This window comes from Tachyglossus aculeatus, chromosome 16 (assembly GCF_015852505.1).
Source record: "Tachyglossus aculeatus isolate mTacAcu1 chromosome 16, mTacAcu1.pri, whole genome shotgun sequence".
NCBI lineage: Eukaryota > Metazoa > Chordata > Mammalia > Monotremata > Tachyglossidae > Tachyglossus > Tachyglossus aculeatus.
Window position 1 is genome coordinate 2,188,237 of NC_052081.1, and position 26,764 is coordinate 2,215,000.

Genomic DNA, 26,764 nt, shown 5'->3' on the forward strand with positions numbered 1-26,764 from the left:
CTCCCCAGCGCTTAGAACAGTGCTTTGCACACAGTAAGCGCTTAATAAATGCCATTATTATTATTATTATTATGGGGATGAAAACTGTGAGCCCTCCGTGGGACAACCTGATCACCTTGTAACCTCCCCAGCGCTTAGAACAGTGCTTTGCACACAGTAAGCACTTAATAAATGCTATTATTATTATTATTATTATTATTATTATGGGGATGAAGACTGTGAGCCCCCCGTGGGACAACCTGATCACCTTGTAACCTCCCCAGCGCTTAGAACGGTGCTTTGCACACAGTAAGCGCTTAATAAATGCCATTATTATTATTATTATGGGGATGAAGACTGTAAGCCCCCCGTGGGACAACCTGATCACCTTGTAATCTCCCCAGCGCTTAGAACGGTGCTTTGCACACAGTAAGCGCTTAATAAATGCCATTATTATTATTATTATGGGGATGAAGACTGTGAGCCCTCCGTGGGACAACCTGATCACCTTGTAACCTCCCCAGCGCTTAGAACGGTGCTTTGCACACAGTAAGCGCTTAATCAATCAATCAATCAATCGTATTTATTGAGCGCTTACTATGTGCAGAGCACTGTACTAAGCACTTGGGAAGTGCAAATTGGCAACACATAGAGACAGTCCCTACCCAACGGTGGGCTCACAGTCTAAAAGGGGGAGTCTAAAAGGGGGACAACCTGATCACCTTGTAACCTCCCCAGCGCTTAGAACGGTGCTTGGCACATAGTAAGCGCTTAACAAATGCCAACATTATTATTATTACATGGGAAGAGGGACTGTGTCCAACCCGATTACTTTGCATCTACCCCAGTGTTTAGCACATTCAGTCGTACTGATTGAGCGCTTCCTGTGTGCAGAGCACTGGACGAAGCGCTTGGGAAGTACAGTGCCTGGCATATATAGTAAGCGCTCAACTGATGTCCCAATTTTTTTTTTTTTATTAGTATTAGAGACGGAGGGTGCCTGCATGGGGCTTTATTTCCAAATATCACGGGGAGGGCTCGGTGCCCTCGCCCAGGCCAAACCTCTGCCACGCGGCGGGAGGCGGGCGCGTCGAGGCGGCCGGCCCGGGTCCTGCCCTCCGCGCCGCTCGCCTTCTCCGGATCCTCTCGCCACCTGGGAAAGAATCAATCAATCAATCAATCAATCAATCGTTTTTATTGAGCACTTACTATGTGCAGAGCACTGTACTAAGCGCTTGGGAAGTACAAATTGGCATCACATAGAGACAGTCCCTACCCAACAGTGGGCTCACAGTCTAAAAGGGGGAGACAGAGAACAGAACCAAACATACCAACAAAATAAAATAAGTAGGATAGAAATGTACAAGTAAAATAAATAAATAAATAAATAAATAAATAAATAGAGTAATAAATATGTACAACCATATATACATATATACAGGTGCTGTGGGGAAGGGAAGGAGGTAAGACGGGGGGATGGAGAGGGGGACGAGGGGGAGAGGAAAGAAGGGGCTCAGTCTGGGAAGGCCTCCTGGAGGAACCCCCGATGGGCCCGTGACCACTTCGGCCACGTCTGAGACCCGCGCCCCGGCTCCTGGTCATCCCCCCCCCGGCGTTCCCACCGCCGCCGTTCACTTAGTCGTATTTATTGAGCGCTTACTGTGTGCGGAGCGCTGGACTAAGCGCTTGGGAAGTCCAAGTCGGCAACATCTAGAGCCGGGCCCTACCCGACAGCGGGCTCACAGGCTAGGAGGGGGAGACGGACGGCAGAACGACACGTATTAACAAAAGAAAATAAGTAGGATAGGAAATATGTACAAGTAAAATAAATACCATTCGTTCATTCATTCATTCAATCATATTTATGTGTGCAGAGCACTGGACTAAGCGCTTGGGAAGTCCAAGTCGGCAACATCTAGAGACGGGCCCTACCCGACAGCGGGCTCACAGGCTAGGAGGGGGAGACGGACAACAAAAATTAACAAAAGAAAATAAATAGAATAGTAAATATGTACAGGTAAAAATAAATACCATTCATTCATTCATTCAATCGTATTTCTGGAGCGCTTACTATGTGCAGAGCACTGGACTAAGCGCTTGGGAAGTCCAGGTCGGCAATATCTAGAGACGGGCCCTGCCCAACAGCGGGCTCACAGGCTAGAAGGGGGAGATGGACAACAAAAATTAACAAAAGAAAATAAATAGAATAGTAAATATGTACAGGTAAAATAAATACCATTCATTCATTCATTCAGTTGTATTTATTGAGCGCTTACTGTGTGCGGAGCACTGGACTAAGTGCTTGGGAAGTCCAAGTCGGCAATATCTAGAGACGGGCCCTGCCCAACAGCGGGCTCACAGGCTAGAAGGGGGAGACGGACAACAAAACAACACATATTAACAAAATAAAAAATAGAATAGTAAATATGTACAGGTAAAAATAAATACCATTCATTCATTCATTCATTCATTCATTCAATTGTATTTATTGAGTGCTTACTGTGTGCGGAGCACTGGACTAAGCGCTTGGGAAGTCCAAGTTGGCAACATCTGGAGACGGGCCCTACCCAACAGCGGGCTCACAGGCTAGGAGGGGAAGACGGACGACAAAACAATATGTATTGACAAAATAAAATAAATAGAATAGGAAATATGTACAGATAAAAATAAATACAACTCCATTCATTCATTCAATTGTATTTATTGAGCGCTTACTGTGTGCGGAGCACTGGACTGAGCGCTTGGGAAGCCCAAGTTGTCAACATCTAGAGACGGTCCCTACCCAACAGCGGGCTCACAGGCTAGAAGGGGGAGACGGACAACAAAACAACACATATTAACAAAATAAAATAAATAGAATAGTAAACATGTACAGATAAAAATAAATACCATTCATTCATTCATTCAATTGTATTTATTGAGCGCTTACTGTGTGCGGAGCACTGGACTAAGCGCTTGGGAAGTCCAAGTTGCCAACACCTAGAGACAGTCCCTACCCAACAGCGGGCTCACAGGCTAGAAGGGGGAGACGGACGACAAAACAACACATATTAACAAAATAAAATAAATAGAATAGTAAATATGTGCAGGTAAAAATAAATACCATTCATTCATTCATTCAATCGTATTTATTGAGCGCTTACTGTGTGCAGAGCACTGGACTTGGGAAGTCCAAGTCGGCAACATCTAGAGATGGTCCCTACCCAACAGCGGGCTCACAGGCTAGAAGGGGGAGACGGACGACAAAACAACACATATTAACAAAATAAAATAAATAGAATAATAAATATGAAATAAATACCATTCATTCATTCATTCAATCGTATTTATTGAGCGCTTACTGTGTGCAGAGCGCTGGACTAGGCGCTTGGGAGAGGACGATAAGACAATACACAGACCCATTCCCTGCCAGACAATTGTATTTATTGAGCGCTTACTGTGTGCAGAGCACTGGACTAGGCGCTCGGGAGAGGACAATAGGACAATGCATGGACCCATTCCCTGCCAGACAATTGTATTTACTGAGCGCTTACTGTGTGCGGAGCACTGGACCAAGCGCTTGGGAGAGGATGATAGGACAATGCACAGACTCATTCCCCTGCTAGACAATCGTATTTATTGAGCGCTTACTGTGTGCAGAGCACTGGACTAGGCGCTTGGGAGAGGACGATAGGACAATGCACAGACCCATTCCCCGCCAATCGTATTTATTGAGTGCTTACTGTGTGCAGAGCACTGGACTAAGCGCTTGGGAGAGGATGATAGGACAATGCACAGACTCATTCCCTGCTAGACAATCGTATTTATTGAGCGCTTACTGTGTGCACAGCACTGGACTAGGTGCTTGGGAGGGGACGATAGAACAATGCACAGACCCATTCCCTGCCCGACAGTCGTATTTATTGAGCGCTTACTGTGTGCAGAGCACTGGACTAGGCGCTTGGGAGAGGACGATAGGACAATGCACAGACCCATTCCCTGCCGGACAATCGTATTTATTGAGCGCTTACTGTGTGCAGAGCACTGGACTAAGCGCTTGGGAGAGGATGATAGGAGAATGCACAGACTCATTCCCTGCCAATCATATTTATTGAGCGCTTACTGTGTGCAGAGCACTGGACTAAGCGCTTGGGAGAGGACAATAGGACAATGCACAGACCCATTCCCTGCCCACGACGAGCTTACAGTCTGAGGGACCAAACACCGGCCCCGGCAGGCTCCTGGGTCAAGCCAGGTGTTGGTCGGTCACTCGGTGACGACCGCCTTTCCCCAGAGGGCCATCAATCAATCCATCAATGGTATTTATTGAGCGCTATGTGCACAACACTGCTCTAGGCGCTTGGCAGAGTACGAGCAAGTCACTTCACTTCCCTGTGCCTCAGTGACCTCATCTGTAAAATGGGGATGAAGACTGTGAGCCCCCCGTGGGACAACCCGATCACCTTGTATCTTCCCCAGCGCTTAGAACAGTGCTTTGCACATAGTAAGCGCTTAACAAATACCATCATTATTATTATTACTATGAGAGAATTAGCAGACCGGTTCCCCGCCCGTGATAATAATGATAATAACGACGGCATTTATTAAGCGCTTCCTATGTGCAAAGCACTGTTCTAAGCGCTGAGGAGTATACAAGGTGATCGGGTTGTCCCACGTGGGGATCAGTTTTAATCCCCATTTGACAGATGAGGGATCCCACGTGGGGATCACAGCTTCAATCCCCCTTTGACAGATGAGGGAACTGAGGCTCGGAGAAGTGAAGCGACTTGCCCAAGGTCACACAGGCGCTTAGTACGGTGCTCTGCACATAGTAAGCGCTCAATAAATACGATTGATGATGATGATGATGATGACGACACAGCAGACATGTGGCGGAGCCGGGATTAGAACCCATGACCTCTGATTCCCAAGCCCGGGCTCTTTCTGCCCTCCCTCTGCCCGTCCGCCAAGCTCGCTCTCTTCCTCCCTTCAAGGCCCTACTGAGAGCTCACCTCCTCCAGGAGGCCTTCCCACACTGAGCCCCTTCCTTCCTCTCCCCCTCGTCCCCGTCTCCATCCCCCCATCTTACCTCCTTCCCTTCCCCACAGCACCTGTATAGATGTATATATGTTTGTACATATTTATTACTCTATTTATTTTACTTGTACATATCTATTCTATTTTATTTTGTTACTACGTTTAGTTTTGTTCTCCGTCTCCCCCTTCTAGACTGTGAGCCCACTGTTGGGTAGGGACTGTCTCTGTATGTTGCCAACTTGTACTTCCCAAGCGCTTAGTCCAGTCCTCTGCACACAGTAAGCGCTCAATAAATACGATTGATTGATATTAATGCCCATTTACTTGTTTCATTGTGTGTGTGTATATATATTTATTTTACTTGTACATATTTATTCTATACATTTTATTTTGTTAATATGTTTTGTTTTGTTGTCTGTCTCCCCCTTCTAGCCTATGAGCCCGCTGTTGGGTAGGGACCGGCTCTAGATGTTGCCAACTTGGACTTCCCAAGCGCTCAGTCCGGTGCTCTGCACACAGTAAGTGCTCAATAAATACGATTGATTGATTGATTGATTGGGTAGGGACTGTCTCTATAAGTTGCCAACTTGGACTTCCCAAGCGCTTAGTACAGTGCTCTGCACATAGTAAGCGCTCAATAAAAACGATTGATTGATTGATTGATATGTTGCCAACTTGGACTTCCCAAGCGCTTAATACAGCGCTCTGCACACAGTGAGCGCTCAATAAATACGACTGATTGATTGACCGATTGATTTCCACTGAGCCACGCTGCTTCGCACCCCGATGAGCTCAGGGTCTAGATCCCCCCCATCCCGCCCCTTACTCAATCAATCAATCAATCAATCGTATTTATTGAGCGCTTACTATGTGCAGAGCACTGTACTAAGCGCTTGGGAAGTACAAATTGGCAACACATAGAGACAGTCCCTACCCAACAGTGGGCTCACAGTCTAAAAGGGGGAGACAGAGAACAGAACCAAACATACCAACAAAAGAAAATAGGATAGAAATGCACAAGTAAAATAAATAAATAAATAAATAAATAGAGTAATAAATATGTACAACCATAATAAATATGTACAACCATACTTGTATGGTTTGTACATATATGTGCAACCTTACGGGACCGCCCGGCCTCACCTCAGCGGGCCCCGGCCCCGTCGTCCCCCGGGCCGCTCCCCTCGGGGTCCGGGCCCGTCCGGGGCCGCCCCACTGCCGCCTCCGTGCTGCTGTGGATGATCTGATGGGCGGCCACTATGTGCTTCCTCTGCGCCTTCCTCACTGCAATCAATCAATCAATCAATCAATCGTATTTATTGAGCGCTTACTGTGTGCACAGCACCGGGCTAAGCGCTTGGGGAGTCCAAGTCGGCGACATCTAGAGCCGGTCCCTACCCAACAGCGGGCTCCCGGTCTAGAAGGGGGAGACAGAGAACAAAACCACACATATTAACCCAATAAAATCAATAGAATAGATATGTACAAGTAAAATAAATAGGGTAATAAAGAAATAGAGTAATAAAGAAAAGAGAAAATAGCGCCAGGTACTGAGGGGCGGAGAGAGACAATCAATCAATCCATCGTATTTATTGAGCGCTTACGGTGTGCGGAGCACTGGACTAAGCGCTTGGGAAGTCCAAGTTGGCAACATCTAGAGACGGTCACTGCAAGGAAAGAAAGGCGCCGGGGCTCGGAGGGCTGAGGGCCATCATCATCATCATCATCAATCGTATTTATTGAGCGCTTACTATGTGCAGAGCGGCCCTCTGGAGAAGGAACGGGGACCCCCAAGTCGGAGGCTGGCCCGGGGGGGTCGAGGCCGCCGGGACCGTCCAACAAACGACCCCCATCCTACAATCCTAGGGCTCAGAGGGGTCGTGAAAGGTCAACTCGTCCAACCCCCGGCATCCAACCTCTCCGGCTGCCCGTTCAGTCATTCAATCGCATTTACTGAGCGCTTACTTTGTGCGGGGGACTGTGCTAAGCGCTGGGGAGAGTACAGCACGACAGTCAACGGGCGCGCTCCCTGCCCACCTTTTAGACTGTGAGCCCACTGTTGGGTAGGGACTGTCTCTATAGGTTGCCAATTTGCGCTTCCCAAGCGCTTAGTACAGTGCCCTGCACACAGTAAGCGCTCAATAGATACGATTGATGATGATCCCGCCCCGGCCTTGCAGCCCGCACCCCCTTCCCTTAAGCTGCACGGCTCAGTGGAAAGAGCCCGGGCTTTGGAGTCCGAGGTCATGGGTTCGAATCCCAGCTCCACCACATGCTTGCTGTGTGACCTTGGGCAAGTCACTTAACTTCTCTGAGCCTCAGTTCCCTCATCTGGAAAATGGGGATGAAGACTGTGAGCCCCCCGTGGGACAACCTGATCACCTTGTATCCGCCCCCCCAGCGCTTAGAACAGTGCTTTGCACATAGTAAGCGCTTAACAAATACCATCATCATCATCATCCATTTGTATTTATTTATTCATTCCTTCAATCGTATTTATTGAGCGCTTACTGTGTGCAGAGCACTGGACTAAGCGCTTGGGAAGTCCAAGTAGAGAGATGGTCCCTACCCGGCAACGGGCTCACAGTCTCGAAGGGGGAGACGGACAACAAAACAAAGTAGGTTAACAAAATAAAATAAATGGAATAGTAAATATGTACAAGGGGAATGCCCACTTCCTGGGGGGCGTCTAATGCCGGCCGATGCCCTCCCCTCACCTTTCTCCTTAAAATCCGCCTTCTGCACTTCTGGGATGAGGAAACTGTAGACCAGCTCGGCCACGATCTCTTCCGACTGCAGGTGCGTCCGGCTGCGGGGGAGACCCCGGGGAAGGGGCGAGGGGGGCAAAGGCGCAGAGAAGTGAAGTGACTCGCCCCAAGTCGCCCAGCTGACAGTTGGCGGAGCCGGGATTTGAACCCAGGACCTGTGGCTCCAAAGCCCGGGCTCTTCCCGCCGAGCCACGCTGGGGCGAAGGGAAGCCCCCCCCGCCGTCCTCACCGACTCTCCATCTCGTAGGCGATGTCGTTGATCTCTGCGGCCTGCTTCTGGATCTCCGCCCTGGCCTGCTCCTCCGCGGTGCTCTCCTGGCTCCCGAGGATGATGTCTTCCAGGTAAGATGTCACTGTGCTCTGGTGCACTTTCACCACCTGTAATAATAATAATAATAATAATAATAATAATAATAATAATAATAATAATGGCATTTGTTAAGCGCTTACTATGTGCAGAGCACTGTTCTAAGCGCTGGGGGTGGATACAAGGTGATCAAGTTGTCCCACGGGGGGCTCACAGTCTTAATCCCCATTTTACAGATGAGGTAACTGAGGCTCAGAGAAGTTAAGTGATTTGCCCAAGGTCACACAGCAGACATGTGGCGGAGCCGGGATTCGAACCCATGGCCTCTGACTCCAAAGCCCTTGCTCTTCTCCACTGAGCCACGCTGCTCCTATAATAATAATAATAATAATAATAATAATAATAATAATAATAATAATAATAATAATAACACTTAAGCGACCTTCCTTATAGTGCCCCCCAACCCCCCTTCCCGGTCCGATCCTGACTGACTCTCCCCCCCCCACCCTGGGAAAAAGGCCCTTGTTATCACCAAGTTACATTAACGACAACCTCATTCGCACCTACTCAGCCTTCCTGTCCCGCCATCGACCCCCGGTCCCGGGATGCCCCCAATCCCTCTGCCCATCCGCCCAGCTCGCTCTCTTCCTCCCTTCAAGGCCCTACTGAGAGCTCACCTCCTCCAGGAGGCCTTCCCACACTGAGCCCCTTCCTTCCTCTCCCCCTCATCCCCCTCTCCATCCCCCTCATCTTACCTCCTTCCCTTCCCCACAGCACCTGTATATATGTATATATGTTTGCACATATTCATTACTTTATTTATTTATTTATTTATTTATTTATTTAACTTGTACCTATCTATTCTATTTATTTTATTTTGGTAATATGTTTGGCTTTGTTCTCTGTCTCCCCCTTCTAGACTGCGAGCCCGCTGTTGGGTAGGGACCGTCTCTATATGTTGCCAGCTTGGACTTCCCAAGCGCTTAGTACGGTGCTCTGCACACAGTAAGCGCTCAATAAATACAATTGATTGATTGATTGATTGATTGAATAACAACAACAATAATAATAATAATGGCATTTATTAAGCGCTTGCTATGTGCAAAGCACTGTTCTAAGCGCTGATGCCTGTGCCGGGACCCCGTCGATTCGCTGGCTGGGGCCCACCCCTGGCCTCGCCTCCGGAGTGTTCTCTCTCTCTTTTTTTTTTATGTCATTTATAAAGTGCTTACTATGTGCAAAGCACCGTTCTAAGCGCTGGATAATAATAATGACGGCATTTATTAAGCGCTTACTATGCGCAAAGCACCGTTCTAAGCGCTGGATAATAATAATGACGGCATTTATTAAGCGCTTACTATGCGCAAAGCACCGTTCTAAGCACTGGATAATAATAATGATGGCATTTATTAAGCACTTATTATGCACAAAGCACCGTTCTAAGCGCTGGATAATAATAACGATGGCATTTATTAATCAATCAATCAATCAATCGTATTTATTGAGCGCTTACTATGTGCAGAGCACTGTACTAAGCGCTTGGGAAGTACAAATTGGCATCACATAGAGACAGTCCCTACCCAACAGTGGGCTCACAGTCTAAAAGACTATTAAGCGCTTACTATGTGCAAAGCACCATTCTAAGCGCTGGGTAATCATAATGATGGCATTTATTAAGGCTTACTATGTGCAAAGCACCGTTCTAAGTGCTGGATAACAATAATGATGGCATTTATTAAGCGCTTACTATGTGCAAAGCACTGTTCTAAGCACTGGAGAACAGTGCTTTGCACATAGTAAGCACTGGATAATAATAATGATGGCATTTATTAAGCCCTTACTATGCGCAAAGCACCGTTCTAAGCGCTGGATAATAATGAAGGCATTTATTAAGCGCTTACTATGCACAAAGCACCATTCTAAGCTCTGGATAATAACAATGATGGTATTTATTAAGCACTTACTATGCACAAAGCACCGTTCTAAGCGCTGGATAATAACAATGATGGTATTTATTAAACACTTACTATGCGCAAAGCACCATTCTAAGCACTGGAGAACAGTGCTTTGCACATAGTAAGCACTGGATAATAATAATGATGGCATTTATTAAATGCTTACTATGCTCAAAGCACCGTTCTAAGCACTGGAGAACAGTGCTTTGCACATAGTAAATGCTGGATAATAATTATGATGGCATTTATTAAGCACTTACTATGCATAAAGCACCATTCTAAGTGCTGGATAATAATAATGGTGGCATTTATTAAGCGCTTACTATGCACAAAGCACTGTTCTAAGCACTGGAGAACAGTCCTTTGCAAATAGTAAGCGCTGGATAATAATGATAAATGCCATCATTATTATGATTACCATTACCCCAGCACTTAGAACAGTCGCTCGGCACGTAGTAAGCGCTTGATAAATGCCATCATTATTATAATTATCATTACCCCAGCACTTAGAACAGTCGCTTGGCACATAGTAAGCGCTTGATAAATGCCATCATCATTATTATTATCATTACCCCAGTGCTTAGAACAGTCGCTCGGCACATAGTAAGCGCTTGATAAATAAATGCCATCATTATTATTATTATCATTACCCCAGGGCTTAGAACAGTCGCTCGGCACATAGTAAGCGCTTAACAAATGCCATCATTATCGTTATTGTCATTACCCCAGCACTTAGAGCAGTCACTCGGCACGTAGTAAGCGCTTGATAAATGCCATGATTATCGTTATTATCATTACCCCAGCGCTTAGAACAGTCACTCGGCACGTAGTAAGTGCTTGATAAATGCCATCATTATTATGATTATCATTACCCCAGCGCTTAGAACAGTCGCTTGGCACACAGTAAGCGCTTAACAAATGCCATCATTATCATTATTATCATTACCCCAGCGCTTAGAGCAGTCACTCGGCACGTAGTAAGAGCTTGATAAATGCCGTCATTATTATGATTATCATTACCCCAGCGCTTAGAACAGTCGCTCGGCACGTAGTAAGCGCTTGATAAATAAATGTCACCATTACTATGATTATCATTACCCCAGCGCTTAGAACAGTCGCTCGGCACGTAGTAAGCGCTTGATAAATAAATGCCATCATTATTATGATTATCATTACCCCAGCGCTTAGAACAGTTGCTCGGCACATAGTAAGTGCTTGATAAATGCCATCATTATTATGATTATCATTACCCCAGTGCTTAGAACAGTCGCTCGGCACGTAGTAGGAGCTTGATAAATGCCATCATTATTATTATTATCATTACCCCAGCGCTTAGAACGGTCGCTCGGCACGTAGTAAGCGCTTGATAAATGCCGTCATTATTATGATTATCATCACCCCAGCGCTTAGAACAGCCGCTCGGCACATAGTAAGCGCTTGTTAAATAAATGCCATCATTATTATGATTATCATTACCCCAGCACTTAGAACAGTCGCTCGGCACATAGTAAGCGCTTGATAAATGCCATCATCATTATGACTATCATTACTCCAGCGCTTAGAACAGTCGCTCGGCACGTAGTAAGCGCTTGATAAATGCCATTATTATTATTATTGTCATAACCCCAGCGCCTAAAACAGCCGCTCGGCACGTAGTAAGCGCTTGATAAATGCCGTCATTATTATGATTATCATTACCCCAGCGCTTAGAACAGTCGCTCGGCACATAGTAAGAGCTTGATAAATGCCATCATTATTATTATTATCATTACCCCAGCGCTTAGAACAGTCGCTCGGCACATAGTAAGCGCTTGATAAATGCCATCATTATTATTATTATCATTACCCCAGCGCTTAGAACGGTCGCTCGGCACGTAGTAAGCGCTTGATAAATAAATGTCATCATTATTATGATTATCATTACCCCAGAGCTTAGAACAGTCGCTCGGCATGTAGTAAGCGCTTGATAAATAAATGTCACCATTATTATGATTATCATTACCCCAGTGCTTAGAACAGTCGCTCGGCACGTAGTAAGCGCTTGATAAATAAATGCCATCATTATTATGATTATCATCACCCCAGCGCTTAAAACAGCCGCTCGGCACGTAGTAAGCGCTTGATAAATAAATGCCATCATTATTATGATTATCATTACCCCAGCGCTTAGAACAGTCGCTCGGCACGTAGTAAGAGCTTGATAAATGCCATCATTATTATTATTATTATCATTACCCCAGCGCTTAGAACGGTCCCTCGGCACATAGTAAGAGCTTGATAAATGCCATCATTATTATTATTATTATCATTACCCCAGCGCTTAGAACGGTCGCTCGGCACATAGTAAGAGCTTGATAAATGCCATCATTATTATGATTATCATTACCCCAGCGCTTAGAACAGTCGCTCGGCACATAGTAAGAGCTTGATAAATGCCATCGTTATTATTATTATCATTACCCCAGCGCTTAGAGCGGTCGCTCAGCATGTAGTAAGCGCTTGATAAACGCCGTCATCACTATTATTATGAAAGCACTTCACAAATGCCATCACTACCGTTATTTTTATTCTCAACAGGGGCCGTGCCTGACCTGCTGAACTCACGCCCACCCCGGCGCTCAGAACAGCGGCCCCGGCGCGTAGTGAGCGCCTAAGGGATAGCCCGGGAGGGGAAAAAAGGGGGTCCCCACTGGCCTCCTGGAAGATCCGGTCCTCCTCCCGCTGCCGCCTCTGCTCCCGCTGGCGGCGGCCGCTCTCCTCGGCCTCGCGGACGCGCCGCTGGCGCTCGGCCAGCTGGGCTATGGCGTGGACGCGTCGCTCCTCCTGGAGCCGCACCAGCTCTTTGGACAGGAAGTCCAGCAGGTCCACCAGGGCCCGGCCCGTCAGCCCGGCCAGGTGGTCCTCCACCAACGCCGCCTGCGGAGACGGTGGGAGAGACCCCCCCCCCGGGTGACTCGGCGAAGCAGCGTGGCTCATTCGGTCAATCGATCCTATTTATTGAGCGCCTACTGTGGGCAGGGCACTGGACTAAGCACTTGGGAAGTCCAAGTCGGCAACATTCAGTCATTCATATTTATTGAGCGCTTACTGTGGGCAGGGCACTGGACTAAGCGCTTGGGAAGTCCAAGTCGGCAGCATTCATTCATTCATATTTATTGAGCGCTTACTGTGGGCAGGGCACTGGACTAAGCGCTTGGGAAGTCCAAGTCGGCAACATTCAATCATTCATATTTATTGAGCGCTTACTGTGGGCAGGGCACTGGACTAAGCGCTTGGGAAGTCCAAGTCGGCAGCATTCATTCATCCATATTTATTGAGCGCTTACTGTGGGCAGGGCACTGGACTAAGCGCTTGGGAAGTCCAAGTCGGCAGCATTCATTCATTCATATTTATTGAGCGCTTACTGTGGGCAGGGCACTGGACTAAGCGCTTGGGAAGTCCAAGTCGGCAACATTCATTCATCCATATTTATTGAGCGCTTACTGTGTGCAGGGCACTGGACTAAGCGCTTGGGAAGTCCAAGTCAGCAGCATTCATTCATCCATATTTATTGAGCGCTTACTGTGGGCAGGGCACTGGACTAAGCACTTGGGAAGTCCAAGTCGGCAACATTCATTCATCCATATTTATTGAGCGCTTACTGTGGGCAGGGCACTGGACTAAGCGCTTGGGAAGTCCAAGTCGGCAACATTCAGTCATTCATATTTATTGAGCGCTTACTGTGTGCAGGGCACTGGACTAAGCGCTTGGGAAGTCCAAGTTGGCAACATTCATTCATCCATATTTATTGAGCGCTTACTGTGGGCAGGGCACTGGACTAAGCGCTTGGGAAGTCCAAGTCGGCAGCATTCATTCATTCATATTTATTGAGCGCTTACTGTGGGCAGGGCACTGGACTAAGCGCTTGGGAAGTCCAAGTCAGCAACATTCATTCATTCATTCATTCAATCGCATTTATTGAGCGCTTACTGTGTGCAAGGCACTGGACTAAGCGCTTGGGAAGTCCAAGTCGGCAACATTCATTCATTCATTCGATCGTATTTATTGAGCACTTACTGTGTGCAGGGCACTGGACTAAGCGCTTGGGAAGTCCAAGTCGGCAACATTCATTCATTCATATTTATTGAGTGTTTACTGTGTGCAGGGCACTGGACTAAGCGCTTGGGAAGTCCAAGTCGGCAACATTCATTCATTCATTCATTCAATCGTATTTATTGAGCGTTTACTGTGTGCAGGGCACTGGACTAAGCGCTTGGGAAGTACAAGTCGGCAACATTCATTCATTCATTCAATCGTATTTATTGAGTGCTTACTGTGTGCAGGGCACTGGACAAAGCGCTTGGGAAGTACAAGCCTGGCTCAGTGGAAAGAGCCCAGGCTTTGGAGTCAGAGGTCGTGGGTTCAAATCCCAGCTCTGCCAATTGTCAGCTGTGTGACTTTGGGCAAGTCACTTCACTTCTCTGTGCCTCAGTTACCTCAACTGTAAAATGGGGATTAAGACTGTGAGCCCCATGTGGGACAACCTGATCACCTTGTATCTCCCCCAGTGCTTAGAACAGTGCTAGGCACATAGTAAGCGCTTAGCAAATACCAACATTATCATTATTATTATTATTATTATTAACAGAGCAGACAGTCCCTATATGTTGCCAACTTGGACTTCCCAAGCGCTTAGTCCAGTGCTCTGCACACAGTAAGTGCTCGATAAGTATGATTGAATGAATGAATGAATGAACAAATACCATTATTATTATTATTATTATTATTATTATTAACAGAGCAGACACAGCCTCTATCCGTTGCCAACTTGCATTTCCCAAGCGCTTAGTCCAGTGCTCTGCACACAGTAAGCGCTCAATAAATATGATTGAATGAATGAACAGATACCATTATTATTATTATTAACAGAGCAGACACAGTCCCTATCTGTTGCCAATTTGTACTTCCCAAGCGCTTAGTCCAGTGCTCTGCACACAGCAAGCGCTCAATAAATGATTGAATGAATGAATGAATGGGCAGATACCATTATTATTACTATTATTAACAGAGCAGACACAGTCCCTATCTGTTGCCAACTTGTACTTCCCAAGCGCTTAGTCCAGTGCTCTGCACAAGTAAGCGCTCAATAAATGATTGAATGAATGAATGGACAAATGCCATTATTATTACTATTATTAACAGACCAGACACAGTCCCTATCAGTTGCCAACTTGTACTTCCCAAGCGCTTAGTCCAGTGCTCTGCACACAGTAAATGCTCAATAAATGATTGAATGAATGAATGAATGAATGGACAAATGGCATTATTATTACTATTATTAACAGACCACAGTCCCTATCAGTTGCCAACTTGTACTTCCCAAGCGCTTAGTGCAGTGCTCTGCACACAGCAAGCGCTCAATAAATGATTGAATGAATGAATGAATGAATGGACAAATGCCATTATTATTACTATTATTAACAGACCAGACACAGTCCCTATCTGTTGCCAACTTGTACTTCCCACGCGCTTAGTCCAGTGCTCTGCACACAGTAAGCGCTCAATAAATCTGATTGAATGAATGAATGAATGGACAAATGGCATTATTATTACTATTATTAACAGACCAGACACAGTCCCTATCTGTTGCCAACTTGTACTTCCCACGCGCTTAGTCCAGTGCTCTGCACACAGCAAGTGCTCAATAAATCTGATTGAATGAATGAATGAATGAATGAACAAATACCATTATTATTACTATTATTAACAGACCAGACACAGTCCCTATCTGTTGCCAACTTGTACTTCCCAAGCACTTAGTCCAGTGCTCTGCACACAGCAAGCGCTCAATAAATGATTGAATGAATGAATGAATGAATGGACAAATGCCATTATTATTACTATTATTAACAGACCACAGTCCCTATCAGTTGCCAACTTGTCCTTCCCAAGCGCTTAGTCCAGTGCTCTGCACACAGCAAGCGCTCAATAAATATGATTGAATGAATGAATGAATGAACAAATACCATTATTATTACTATTACTAACAGACCAGACACAGTCCCTATCAGTTGCCAACTTGTCCTTCCCAAGCGCTTAGTCCAGTGCTCTGCACACAGCAAGCGCTCAATAAATCTGATTGAATGAATGAATGAATGAACAGCTACCATTATTATTACTATTATTAACAGAGCAGACACAGTCCCTATCTGTTGCCAACTTGTACTTCCCATGCGCTTAGTCCAGTGCTCTGCACACAGCAAGCGCTCAATAAATCTGATTGAATGAATGAATGAATGAACAGCTACCATTATTATTACTATTATTAACAGAGCAGACACAGTCCCTATCTGTTGCCAACTTGTACTTCCCATGCGCTTAGTCCAGTGCTCTGCACACAGCAAGCGCTCAATAAATCTGATTGAATAAATGAATGAATGAATGAATGAACAGATACCATTATTATTATTATCATTAACAGACCCTGTCCCCGTAGAGGCCGAGCTTCTGGGACGCCCCCCTGCCTCTCCGCGGGGGCACCCGGGGGGGGACTGCCAACTTGTACTTCCCAAGCGCTTAGTCCAGTGCTCCGCACACAGTAAGCGCTCAATAAATACGATTGATGATGATGATGATGATCGGGTGGACGGGCAGAGGGGGTCGGACTAGGCCGGAGGGGCGGGGAAGGGTCTCCCGGGGGGCCCACCTTGTGCTCCTGGAGGTCTCGCTGGCGTTGGAGGGCCAGCATGACTTGCTTCTCCAGCTTCTTGACCAGTCGGTCATCCTCCTGCAGGGCGTGGTTGCTGCGGAGCTCCTGGATCAGCTCCAGACGCTTCTCCTTCCCTTCGAAGATCTGGCCCCAGATGCCCCCGGCCCCGTTGTGACCGTCCAGGGGCCCGGGCCCTCCCCCGGAAAACCGCGGGGGTCCCGCGGCGCGATAACAATGATGGGATTTGTTGATAATATTGATAAGACTGTTGATAATGGCATCTGTGAAGCGCTTACTATGTTCCTAAGTGCTGTGGGGGGGATACGTGGGGACAACCTGATCACCTTGCAACCTCCCCAGCGCTTAGAACAGTGCTTTGCACATAGTAAGTGCTTAACAAATGCCACCATCATCATCATTCCCTTCCCCACAGCACCTGTATATATGTACATATGGTTGTACATATTTATTACTCTATTTATTTATTTATTTATTTATTTATTTTACTTGTACATTTCTATCCTACTTATTTTGTTGGTATGTTTGGTTCTGTTCTCTGTCTCCCCCTTTTAGACTGTGAGCCCACTGTTGGGTAGGGACTGTCTCTATGTGATGCCAATTTGTACTTCCCAAGCGCTTAGTACAGTGCTCTGCACATAGTAAGCGCTCAATAAATACGATTGATTGATTGATTGATTGATCATTATTCATCCGATCAATCAACCAATCGTATTTATTGAGCGCTCACTGTGTGCACAGCACTGGACTAAGCGCTTGGGGAGTCCAGGTCGGCAACGTCTAGAGACGGTCCCTACCCAACAGTGGGCTCACAGTCTAAAAGGGAACAAAACCAAACATACTAACAAAATAAAATAAATAGAATAGTTACGTACAAGTAAAATAAATAAACAGAGTAATAAATATGTACAAACGTATATACAGGTGCTGTGGGGAAGGGAAGGAGGTAAGATGGGGGGATGGAGAGGGGGACGAGGGGGAGAGGAAGGAAGGGGCTCATCCTATATATGTATATATGTTTGTACATATTTATTACTCTATGTATTTATTTATTTGTTGTTTTTTTTTTTACTTGTACATATCTATTCTATTTATTTTATTTTGTTAGTATGTTTGGTTTTGTTCTCCGTCTCCCGCTTTTAGACTGTGAGCCCACTGTTGGGTAGGGACCGTCTCTAGATGTTGCCAACTTGGACTTCCCAAGCGCTTAGTCCAGCGCTCTGCACACAGTAAGCGCTCAATAAATACGATTGATTGACAGAGGGAGGACGGAGGGGGTCCGCACGGGCGGGCCGAGCGGTCACCCTACCACGTTCTGCACGGCTCGGCCCCGGAGGAGCTTCTGCAGGACGATGATGGCCATTTCTTGGTCCTCTTCCTCCTGCGGACAAATCAATCAATCAATCAATCGTACTTATTGAGCGCTTACTGTGTGCAGAGCACTGGACTAAGCGCTTGGGAAGTCCAAGTTGGCAACGTATAGAGGCGGTCCCTACCCAACAGTGGGCTCACAGGCTAGAAGGTGGGGGGACAAAGCATCATCATCATCATCAATTGTATTTATTGAGCGCTTACTATGTGCAGAGCACTGGACTAAGCGCTTGGGAAGTACAAATTGGCAACATATAGAGACAGTCCCTACCCAACAGTGGGCTCACAGTCTAAAAGGGGGAGCCAGAGAACAAAACCAAACATACTAACAAAATAAAATAAATAGAATAGATATGCACAAATAAAATAAATAAATAAATAAATAAATAAATAAATAAATAGAGTAATAAATATGTACAATTGTATTTATTGAGCACTTACTGTGTGCAGGGTGCTGGACTAAGCGCTTGGGAAGTCCAAATTGGCAACATAGAGAGACGGTCCCTACCCAACAGTGTGCTATGCAATGCTATATTTATATTATATGCTATATATAATATATATAATATTATATATTAATATATATAGTGTATATATAGTATATGCTATATATAATATATAGCACATACTATATATACACTATATATTATATGCTATATATATTATATATAGCATATGCTATATATACACTATATATTATATGCTATATATAATATATATAGTGTATATATAGCATATGCTATATATACACTATATATATTATATGCTATATATAATATATATAGTGTATATTTAGTATATGCTATATATAATATATAGCATATACTATATATACACTATATATAGTATATGCTATATATAATATATATTATATTATATATTAGTATGTATAGTATATATATATTATATGCTGTATAATATAGCATATAATGTATATTATATATGCTATATATTATATATTATAATATATAATATAATAATAATAACAATAATAATAACGATGGCATTTATTAAGCGCTTACTACGTACAAAGCACCGCTCTAAGCGCTGGGGAGGTTACAAGGCGATCAGGCTGCCCCACGGGGGGCTCGCAGTCTTCATCCCCATCTTCCATTCATTCATTCAATTCACTCAATCGCATTGACTGAGCGCTTACTGTGTGCAGGGCACTGGACTAAGCGCTTGGGAAGTCCAAGTCGGCAACACAGAGAGACGGGGCCGGTCTCGGCACAGTGCTCTGCACACAGTGAGCGCTCGATAAGTACGATTAAACGAATTTAATCCCTGCCCCGCTAATGCCAACGGCCCGAGTTTCCTCTCTTACGTTGGTAGGCATCTCGAAGGTCGGGGTCGGAGGTCGAGGGGCCGGTTTGATCTTCCTCTCCAGGAAGCGCAGGGGTTTCTTGGGCTCCTGAATTTTCTTCTTCTCCAACAGCGCCTACGACAAAGAGCCTCGTCTGATACAGCCACGACCCCCCCAAAAGCCCCGGGGGTGACTACTACATAGTAACACTGCTGGCATTTATCAAGCGCTTACTATGTGCAAAGCACTGTTCCAAGCGCCGGGGAGGTTGTCCCTCGGGGGGCTCCCAGTCTTCATCCCCATTTGACAGGCGAGGGAACTGAGGCCCGGAGAAGTGACTTGCCCCAAGTCAGCTGACAAGTGGCGGAGCCGGGATTTCATTCATTCATTCGTTCATTCAATCGTATTTATTGGGCGCTTACTGTGTGCGGAGCACTGGACTAAGCGCCTGGGAAGTACAAGTTGGAAACGTCTAGAGACGGTCCCTACCCAACGGCGGGCTATGCAAAGAGCACAGTAATAATAATAATGATGGCATTTATTAAGCGCTTACTGTGTGAGGAGCACTGTACTAAGCGCTTGGGAAGTACAAGTTGGCAACGTCTAGAGACGGTCCCTACCCAACGGCGGGCTATGCAAAGAGCACAATAATAATAATGATGATGGCATTTATTAAGCGCTTACTGTGTGAGGAGCACTGGACTAAGCGCTTGGGAAGTAAAAGTTGGCAACATCTAGAGACGGTCCCTACCCAACGGCGGGCTATGCAAAGAGCACAATAATAATAATAATGATGGCATTTATTAAGCGCTTACTGTGTGCAGAGCACTGGACTAAGCGCTTGGGAAGTACAAGTTGGCAACGTATAGAGACGGTCCCTACCCAACGGCGGGCTACGCAAAGAGCACAATAATAATAATAATGATGGCATTTATTAAGCGCTTACTGTGTGAGGAGCACTGGACTAAGCGCCTGGGAAGTACAAGTTGGCAACGTATAGAGACGGTCCCTACCCAACGGCGGGCTGTGCAAAGAGCACAATAATAATAATAATGATGGCATTTATTACGCGCTTACTGTGTGAGGAGCACTGGACTAAGCGCTTGGGAAGTAAAAGTTGGCAACATCTAGAGACGGTCCCTACCCAACGGCGGGCTACGCAAAGAGCACAATAATAATAATAATGATGGCATTTATTAAGCGCTTACTGTGTGCAGAGCACTGGACTAAGCGCTTGGGAAGTACAAGTTGGCAACGTATAGAGACGGTCCCTACCCAACAGCGGGCTACGCAAAGAGCACAATAATAATAATAATGATGGCATTTATTAAGCGCTTACTATGTGCAAAGCACTGTTCTAAGCACTGGGGGAATGCAAGGTAATCAGGTTATCCCACGGGGGGCTCACAGTCTTCATCCCCATTTTCCAGATGAGGGAACTGAGGCCCAGAGAATAACAATAATAATAATAATGCTGGCATCTGTGAAGCGCTTACTATGTGCAAAGCACGGTTCTAAGCGCTGGGGGGGGGATACAAGGTGATCAGGTCGTCTCACGGGGGGCTCACAGTCTTCATCCCCATTTTACAGGTGAGGTAACTGAGGCTCAGAGAAGTGAAGTGACTTGCCCAATCACTTACTCTGTGCAAAGCACTGTTCTAAGCGCTGGGGAGGTTACAAGGTGATCAGGATGTCCCATGGGGGGCTCACAATCTTAGTCCCCATTTTCCAGATGAGGGAACTGAGGCCCAGAGAAGTGAAGTGACTTGCCCAAAGTCACACAGCTGACAAGCGATTTGAACCCGTGACCTCTGACTCCAAAGCCCGGGCTCTTTCCATTGAGCCACGCTGCTTCTCATTGTACTTTACTAAGCGCTTAACAAATCCCAAAATTATTATTATTATTACAAAGTGATCGGGTTGTCCCACGTGGGGCTCGCAGTCTTCATCCCCCTTTTACAGATGAGGGAACTGAGGCCCAGAGAAGTGAAATGATTTGCCCAAGGTCACACACGGCAGACAAGTGACGGCGGCGGAATTAGAACCCATGTCCCCGACGCTCAAACCCAGGCTCCTGCCACTGAGCCACGCCGCTGCTAGACCGAGAGCCCGTTGTTGTTGAATTGTGCTTTCCAATCAATCAATCAATTGTATTTATTGAGTGCTTACCATGTGCAGAGCACTGTACTAAGCGCTTTCCAGGTGCTTAGTCCAGCGCTCCGCAAACGGTAAGTGCTCAATAAATAGAGAAGCAGCGTGGCTCAGCGGAAAAGAGCCCGGGCTTTGGAGTCAGAGGTCATGGGTTCAAATCCCAGCTCCGCCAACTGTCGGCTGGGTGACTTTGGGCGAGTCACTTGACTTCTCTGGGCCTCAGTGACCTCATCTGTCCAATGGGGATGAAGACGGCAAGCCCCACGTGGGACAACCGGATCACCCTGTAACCTCCCCGGCGCTTAGTCCAGTGCCTCGCACACAGTAAGCGCTCAATATATAGAGAAGCAGCGCGGCTCAGTGGGAAAGAGCCCGGGCTTTGGAGTCGGAGGTCGTGGGTTCAAATCCTGGCTCCACCAACTGTCGGCTGGGTGACTTTGGGCGAGTCACTTGACTTCTCTGGGCCTCAGTGACCTCATCTGTCCAATGGGGATGAAGACGGCAAGCCCCACGTGGGACAACCGGATCACCTTGTAACCTCCCCGGCGCTTAGTCCAGTGCCTCGCACACAGTAAGCGCTCAATATATAGAGAAGCAGCGTGGCTCAGAGGAAAAGAGCCCGGGCTTTGGAGTCGGAGGTCGTGGGTTCAAATCCCGGCTCCGCCAACTGTCGGCTGGGTGACTTTGGGCGAGTTACTTGACTTCTCTGGGCCTCAGTGACCTCATCTGTCCAATGGGGGTGAAGACTGCAAGCCCCACGTGGGACAACCGGATCACCTTGTAACCTCCCCAGCGCTTAGTCCAGTGCCTCGCACACGGTAAGCGCTCAATAAATAGAGAAGCAGCGCGGCTCAGTGGGAAAGAGCCCGGGCTTTGGAGTCGGAGGTCATGGGTTCAAATCCCGGCTCCGTCAACTGTCAGCTGGGTGACTTTGGGCGAGTCACTTGACTTCTCTGGGCCTCAGTTCCCTCATCTGTCAAATGGGGATGAAGACTGCGAGCCCCACGTGGGACAACTGGATCACCTTGTAACCTCCCCAGCGCTTAGTCCAGTGCCTCGCACACAGTAAGCGCTCAATAAATAGAGAAGCAGCGCGGCTCAGAGGAAAAGAGCCCGGGCTTTGGAGTCGGAGGTCATGCGTTCAAATCCCGGCTCCGCCAACTGTCAGCTGGGTGACTTTGGGCGAGTCATTTTAGACCGTGAGCCCACTGTCGGGTAGGGACCGTCTCTATACGTTGCCACCTTGTACTTCCCAAGCGCTTAGTCCAGTCCTCTGCACACAGTAAGCGCTCAATAAATACGATTGATGATGATGATGACTTCTCTGGGCCTCAGTGACCTCATCTGTCCAACGGGGATGAAGACGGCGAGCCCCCCGTGGGACAACCGGATCACCTTGTAAGCTCCCCAGCGCTTAGACTAGTGCACGTAGTAAGCGCTTAATAAATGCCATCATCATCATTATTATTATTATTGCTAATAAAGCCGATTGAAGGAACTGAATGAATGAAGAGACGGGGGCCCAGCGGGGAGAGATAGGGAGTGCGGTCTCTCTGTCTCTCTGTCTCTGTCTCTGGGCTGGGCACGGACTCGGCTACCTGATGGACGTCCGCCAGCTCGCCCTCCAGCCTCGCCGCCTTCTTCAGGAACCCGTCCTTCGTCGTCTGGCCGGGCCGCGGCGGGGTGCGGACGCGGGCTTGGGTCAGAGACGCCGGGAGCGACGCTTCCAGCTCCACGAGTCCTGGCGGCCGAGAGGAGGAGGAGGGAAGCCCGACCCGGGCGCTCAGTACAGTGCGGGGCCCCGCACTCTCACCTCCCCTAACTGGACTGGGCTCTGTCCCGTCCGGTGCTCCGTCAGTCAATCGCGTTTTCTTTTGTCGTCCGTCTCCCCCTTCTAGACCGTGAGCCCGTCGTCGGGTAGTGTTGCGGACTTGGACTTCCTTAAGCGCTTAGTACAGTGCTCTGCGCACAGTAAGCGCTCCATAAATACGACAGTGAATGAATGGAGAGCTTACTGGGCGCAGAGCGCTGCACTGAGCGCTTGGGAGAGTATACTAGGCAACATTCATTCATTCATTCATTCAATCGTATTTATTGAGCGCTTTCTGTGGGCAGAGCACTGTACTAAGCGCTTGCGAGGGTTCACTAGAACCAGAGAACAGATACTCACAGTAGTCAATCAATCAATCAACTGATTGATTGTCGGCAATAGTCGGCAGGTCGGTTGTATTTAGTGAGCGCTTAATGTGTGCAGAGAACTGTACTAAGCGCTTGGGAGAGGACATGAGGACAAAAGAACAGATACCCACAGTAGACGGTCGATCATATTTATTGAGCGCTTTCTGTGGGCAGAGCACTGTACTAAGCGCTTGCGAGGGTTCACTAGAACCAGAGAACAGATACTCACAGTAATCGGCAGGTTGGTCGTATTTAGTGAGCGCTTAATGTGTGCAGAGAACTGTACTAAGCGCTTGGGAGAGGACAAGAGGACAAAAGAACAGATACCCACAGTAGAAAGTCGGGCGATCATATTTATTGAGTGCTTTCTGCGGGCAGAGCACTGTACTAAGCGCTTGCGAGGGTTCACTAGAACCAGAGAACAGATACACACAGCAGTCGGCAGGTCGGTCGTATTTACTGAGCGCTTAATGGGTGCAGAGAACTGTATTAAGCACTTGGGAGAGGACATGAGGACAAAAGAACAGATACCCACAGTAGACAGTCGGTCGATTGAATTTATTGAGCGCTTTCTGTGGGCAGAGCACTGTACTAAGTGCTTGCAAGGGTTCACTAGAACCAGAGAAGAGATACACACAGTAGTCAGCAGGTCGGTCGTACTTAGTGAGCGCTTAATGTGAGCAGAGAACTGTACTAAGCGCTTGGGAGAGGACACGAGGACAAAAGAACAGATACCCACAGTAGACAGTCGGTCAATCAAATTTATTGAGCGCTTTCTGTGGGCAGAGCACTGTACTAAGCGCTTGCGAGGGTTCACTAGAACCAGAGAACATACACAAATCAGTCAACAGGTCAGTCGTATTTAGTGAGCGCTTAAAGTGTGCAGAGAACTGCACTAAGCGCTTGGGAGAGGACATGAGGTCAAAAGAACAGATACCCACAGTAGACAGTCGGTCGATCGTATTTATTGAGCACTTTCTGTGGGCAGAGCACTGTACTAAGCGCTTGCGAGGGTTCACTAGAACCAGAGAACAGATACACACAATAGTCGGCAAGTCGGTCGTATTTAGTGAGCGCTTAATGTGTGCACAGAACTGTACTAAGCGCTTGGGAGAGGACACGAGGACAAAAGAACAGATACCCACAGTAGACAGTCGGTCATTCGTATTTATTGAGCGCTTTCTGTGGGCAGAGCACTGTACTAAGCGCTTGCGAGGGTTCACTAGAACCAGAGAACAGATACACACAGTAGTCGGCAGGTCGGTCGTATTTAGTGAGCGCTTAATGTGGGCAGAGAACTGTACTAAGCGCTTGGGAGAGGACACTAGGACAATAAAACAGATACCCACAGTAGACAGTCGGTTGACTGAATTTATTGAGCGCTTTCTGTGGGCAGAGTACTGTACTAAGCGCTTGCGAGGGTTCACTAGAACCAGAGAACAGATACACACAGTAGTCGGCAGGTTGGTCGTATTTATTGAGCGCTTAATGTGTGCAGATAACTGTACTAAGCGCTTGGGAGAGGACACTAGGACAATAAAACAGATACCCACAGTAGACAGTCGGTTGACTGAATTTATTGAGCGCTTTCTGTGGGCAGAGTACTGTACTAAGCGCTTGCGAGGGTTCACTAGAACCAGAGAACAGATACACACAGTAGTCAGCAGGTCGGTCGTATTTAGTGAGCGCTTAATGTGGGCAGAGAACTGTACTAAGCGCTTGGGAGAGGACACGAGGACAAAAGAACAGATACCCACAGTACACAGTCGGTCGATTGAATTTATTGAGCGCTTTCTGTGGGCAAAGCACTGTACTAAGCGCTTGCGAGGGTTCACTAGAACCAGAGAACAGATACAGTAGTCAGGGGGTCAATCGTATTTACTGAGCGCTTACTTGGTGCAGAGCACTGTACTAGGCGCTTGCGGAAATACGACAGAACGGATACACAAAGCAGTCAGCCAGCCGATCGTATCTACTGAGCGCTTTCAGTGGGCAGAGCACTGTACTAAGCGCTGGGGAGAGGACACTAGAACCATAAAACGGATCCAGCAGTTGGTCGATCGTGTTTATTGAGCGCTTTCTGTGTGCAGAGCACTGTACTGAGCGCTGGGGAGAGAACGCTAGAACCATAAAACAGACCCAGTAGTTGGTCGATCGTGTTTATTGAGCGCTTTCTGTGTGCAGGGCACTGTACTGAGCGCTGGGGAGAGGACACTAGAACCATAAAACTCCAGTGGTTGGTCGTTCGTGTTTATTGAGCACTTTCTGTGTGCACAGCACTGTACTGAGCGCTGGGGAGAGGACGCTAGAACCATAAAACAGATCCAGCGGTTGGTCGTTCGTGTTTACTGAGCGCTTTCTGTGTGCAGAGCACTGTACTGAGCGCTGGGGAGAGGATGCTAGAACCATAAAACAGATCCAGCGGTTGGTCGTTCGTGTTTACTGAGCGCTTTCTGTGTGCAGAGCACTGTACTGAGCGCTGGGGAGAGGATGCTAGAACCATAAAACAGATCCAGCGGTTGGTCGATCGTGTTTACTGAGCGCTTTCTGTGTGCAGAGCACTGTACTGAGCGCTGGGGAGAGGACACTAGAACCATAAAACAGATCCAGCGGTTGGTCGATCGTGTTTATTGAGCGCTTTCTGTGTGCAGGGCACTGTAGTGAGCGCCGGGGAGAGGACACTAGAACCATAAAACAGATCCAGCGGTTGGTCGATTGTGGTTATTGAGCGCTTTCTGTGTGCAGAGCACTGTACTGAGCGCTGGGGAGAGGACGCTAGAACCATAAAACAGATCCAGTGGTTGGTCGTTCATGTTTATTGAGCGCTTTCTGTGTGCAGAGCACTGTACTGAGCGCCGGGGAGAGGACACTAGAACCATAAAACAGATCCAGCGGTTGGTCGATCGTGTTTACTGAGCGCTTTCTGTGTGCAGAGCACTGTACTGAGCGCCGGGGAGAGGACACTAGAACCATAAAACAGATCCAGCGGTTGGTCGTTCGTGTTTATTGAGCGCTTTCTGTGTGCAGAGC

General features: G+C 47.2%; 1 protein-coding gene across 1 annotated transcript in view; it reads right to left on the reverse strand.

The window, feature by feature from the left end:
- Positions 1-908: 908 nt before the first annotated feature.
- CFAP91 (cilia and flagella associated protein 91) overlaps positions 909-26,764 on the reverse strand; it is a 38,335-nt gene continuing 12,479 nt past the window's right edge. The window contains exons 10-18 of the mRNA XM_038757875.1: positions 23,155-23,297; positions 19,427-19,540; positions 18,041-18,112; positions 16,711-16,857; positions 12,720-12,941; positions 7,993-8,141; positions 7,713-7,804; positions 6,139-6,279; positions 909-1,132 (exon numbers count right to left, since the gene is read on the reverse strand). Coding sequence (XP_038613803.1) covers positions 6,140-6,279; positions 7,713-7,804; positions 7,993-8,141; positions 12,720-12,941; positions 16,711-16,857; positions 18,041-18,112; positions 19,427-19,540; positions 23,155-23,297 — 1,079 coding nt within the window. The 3' untranslated portion in view covers positions 909-1,132; position 6,139. The remainder of the gene's footprint in view (positions 1,133-6,138; positions 6,280-7,712; positions 7,805-7,992; positions 8,142-12,719; positions 12,942-16,710; positions 16,858-18,040; positions 18,113-19,426; positions 19,541-23,154; positions 23,298-26,764) is intronic.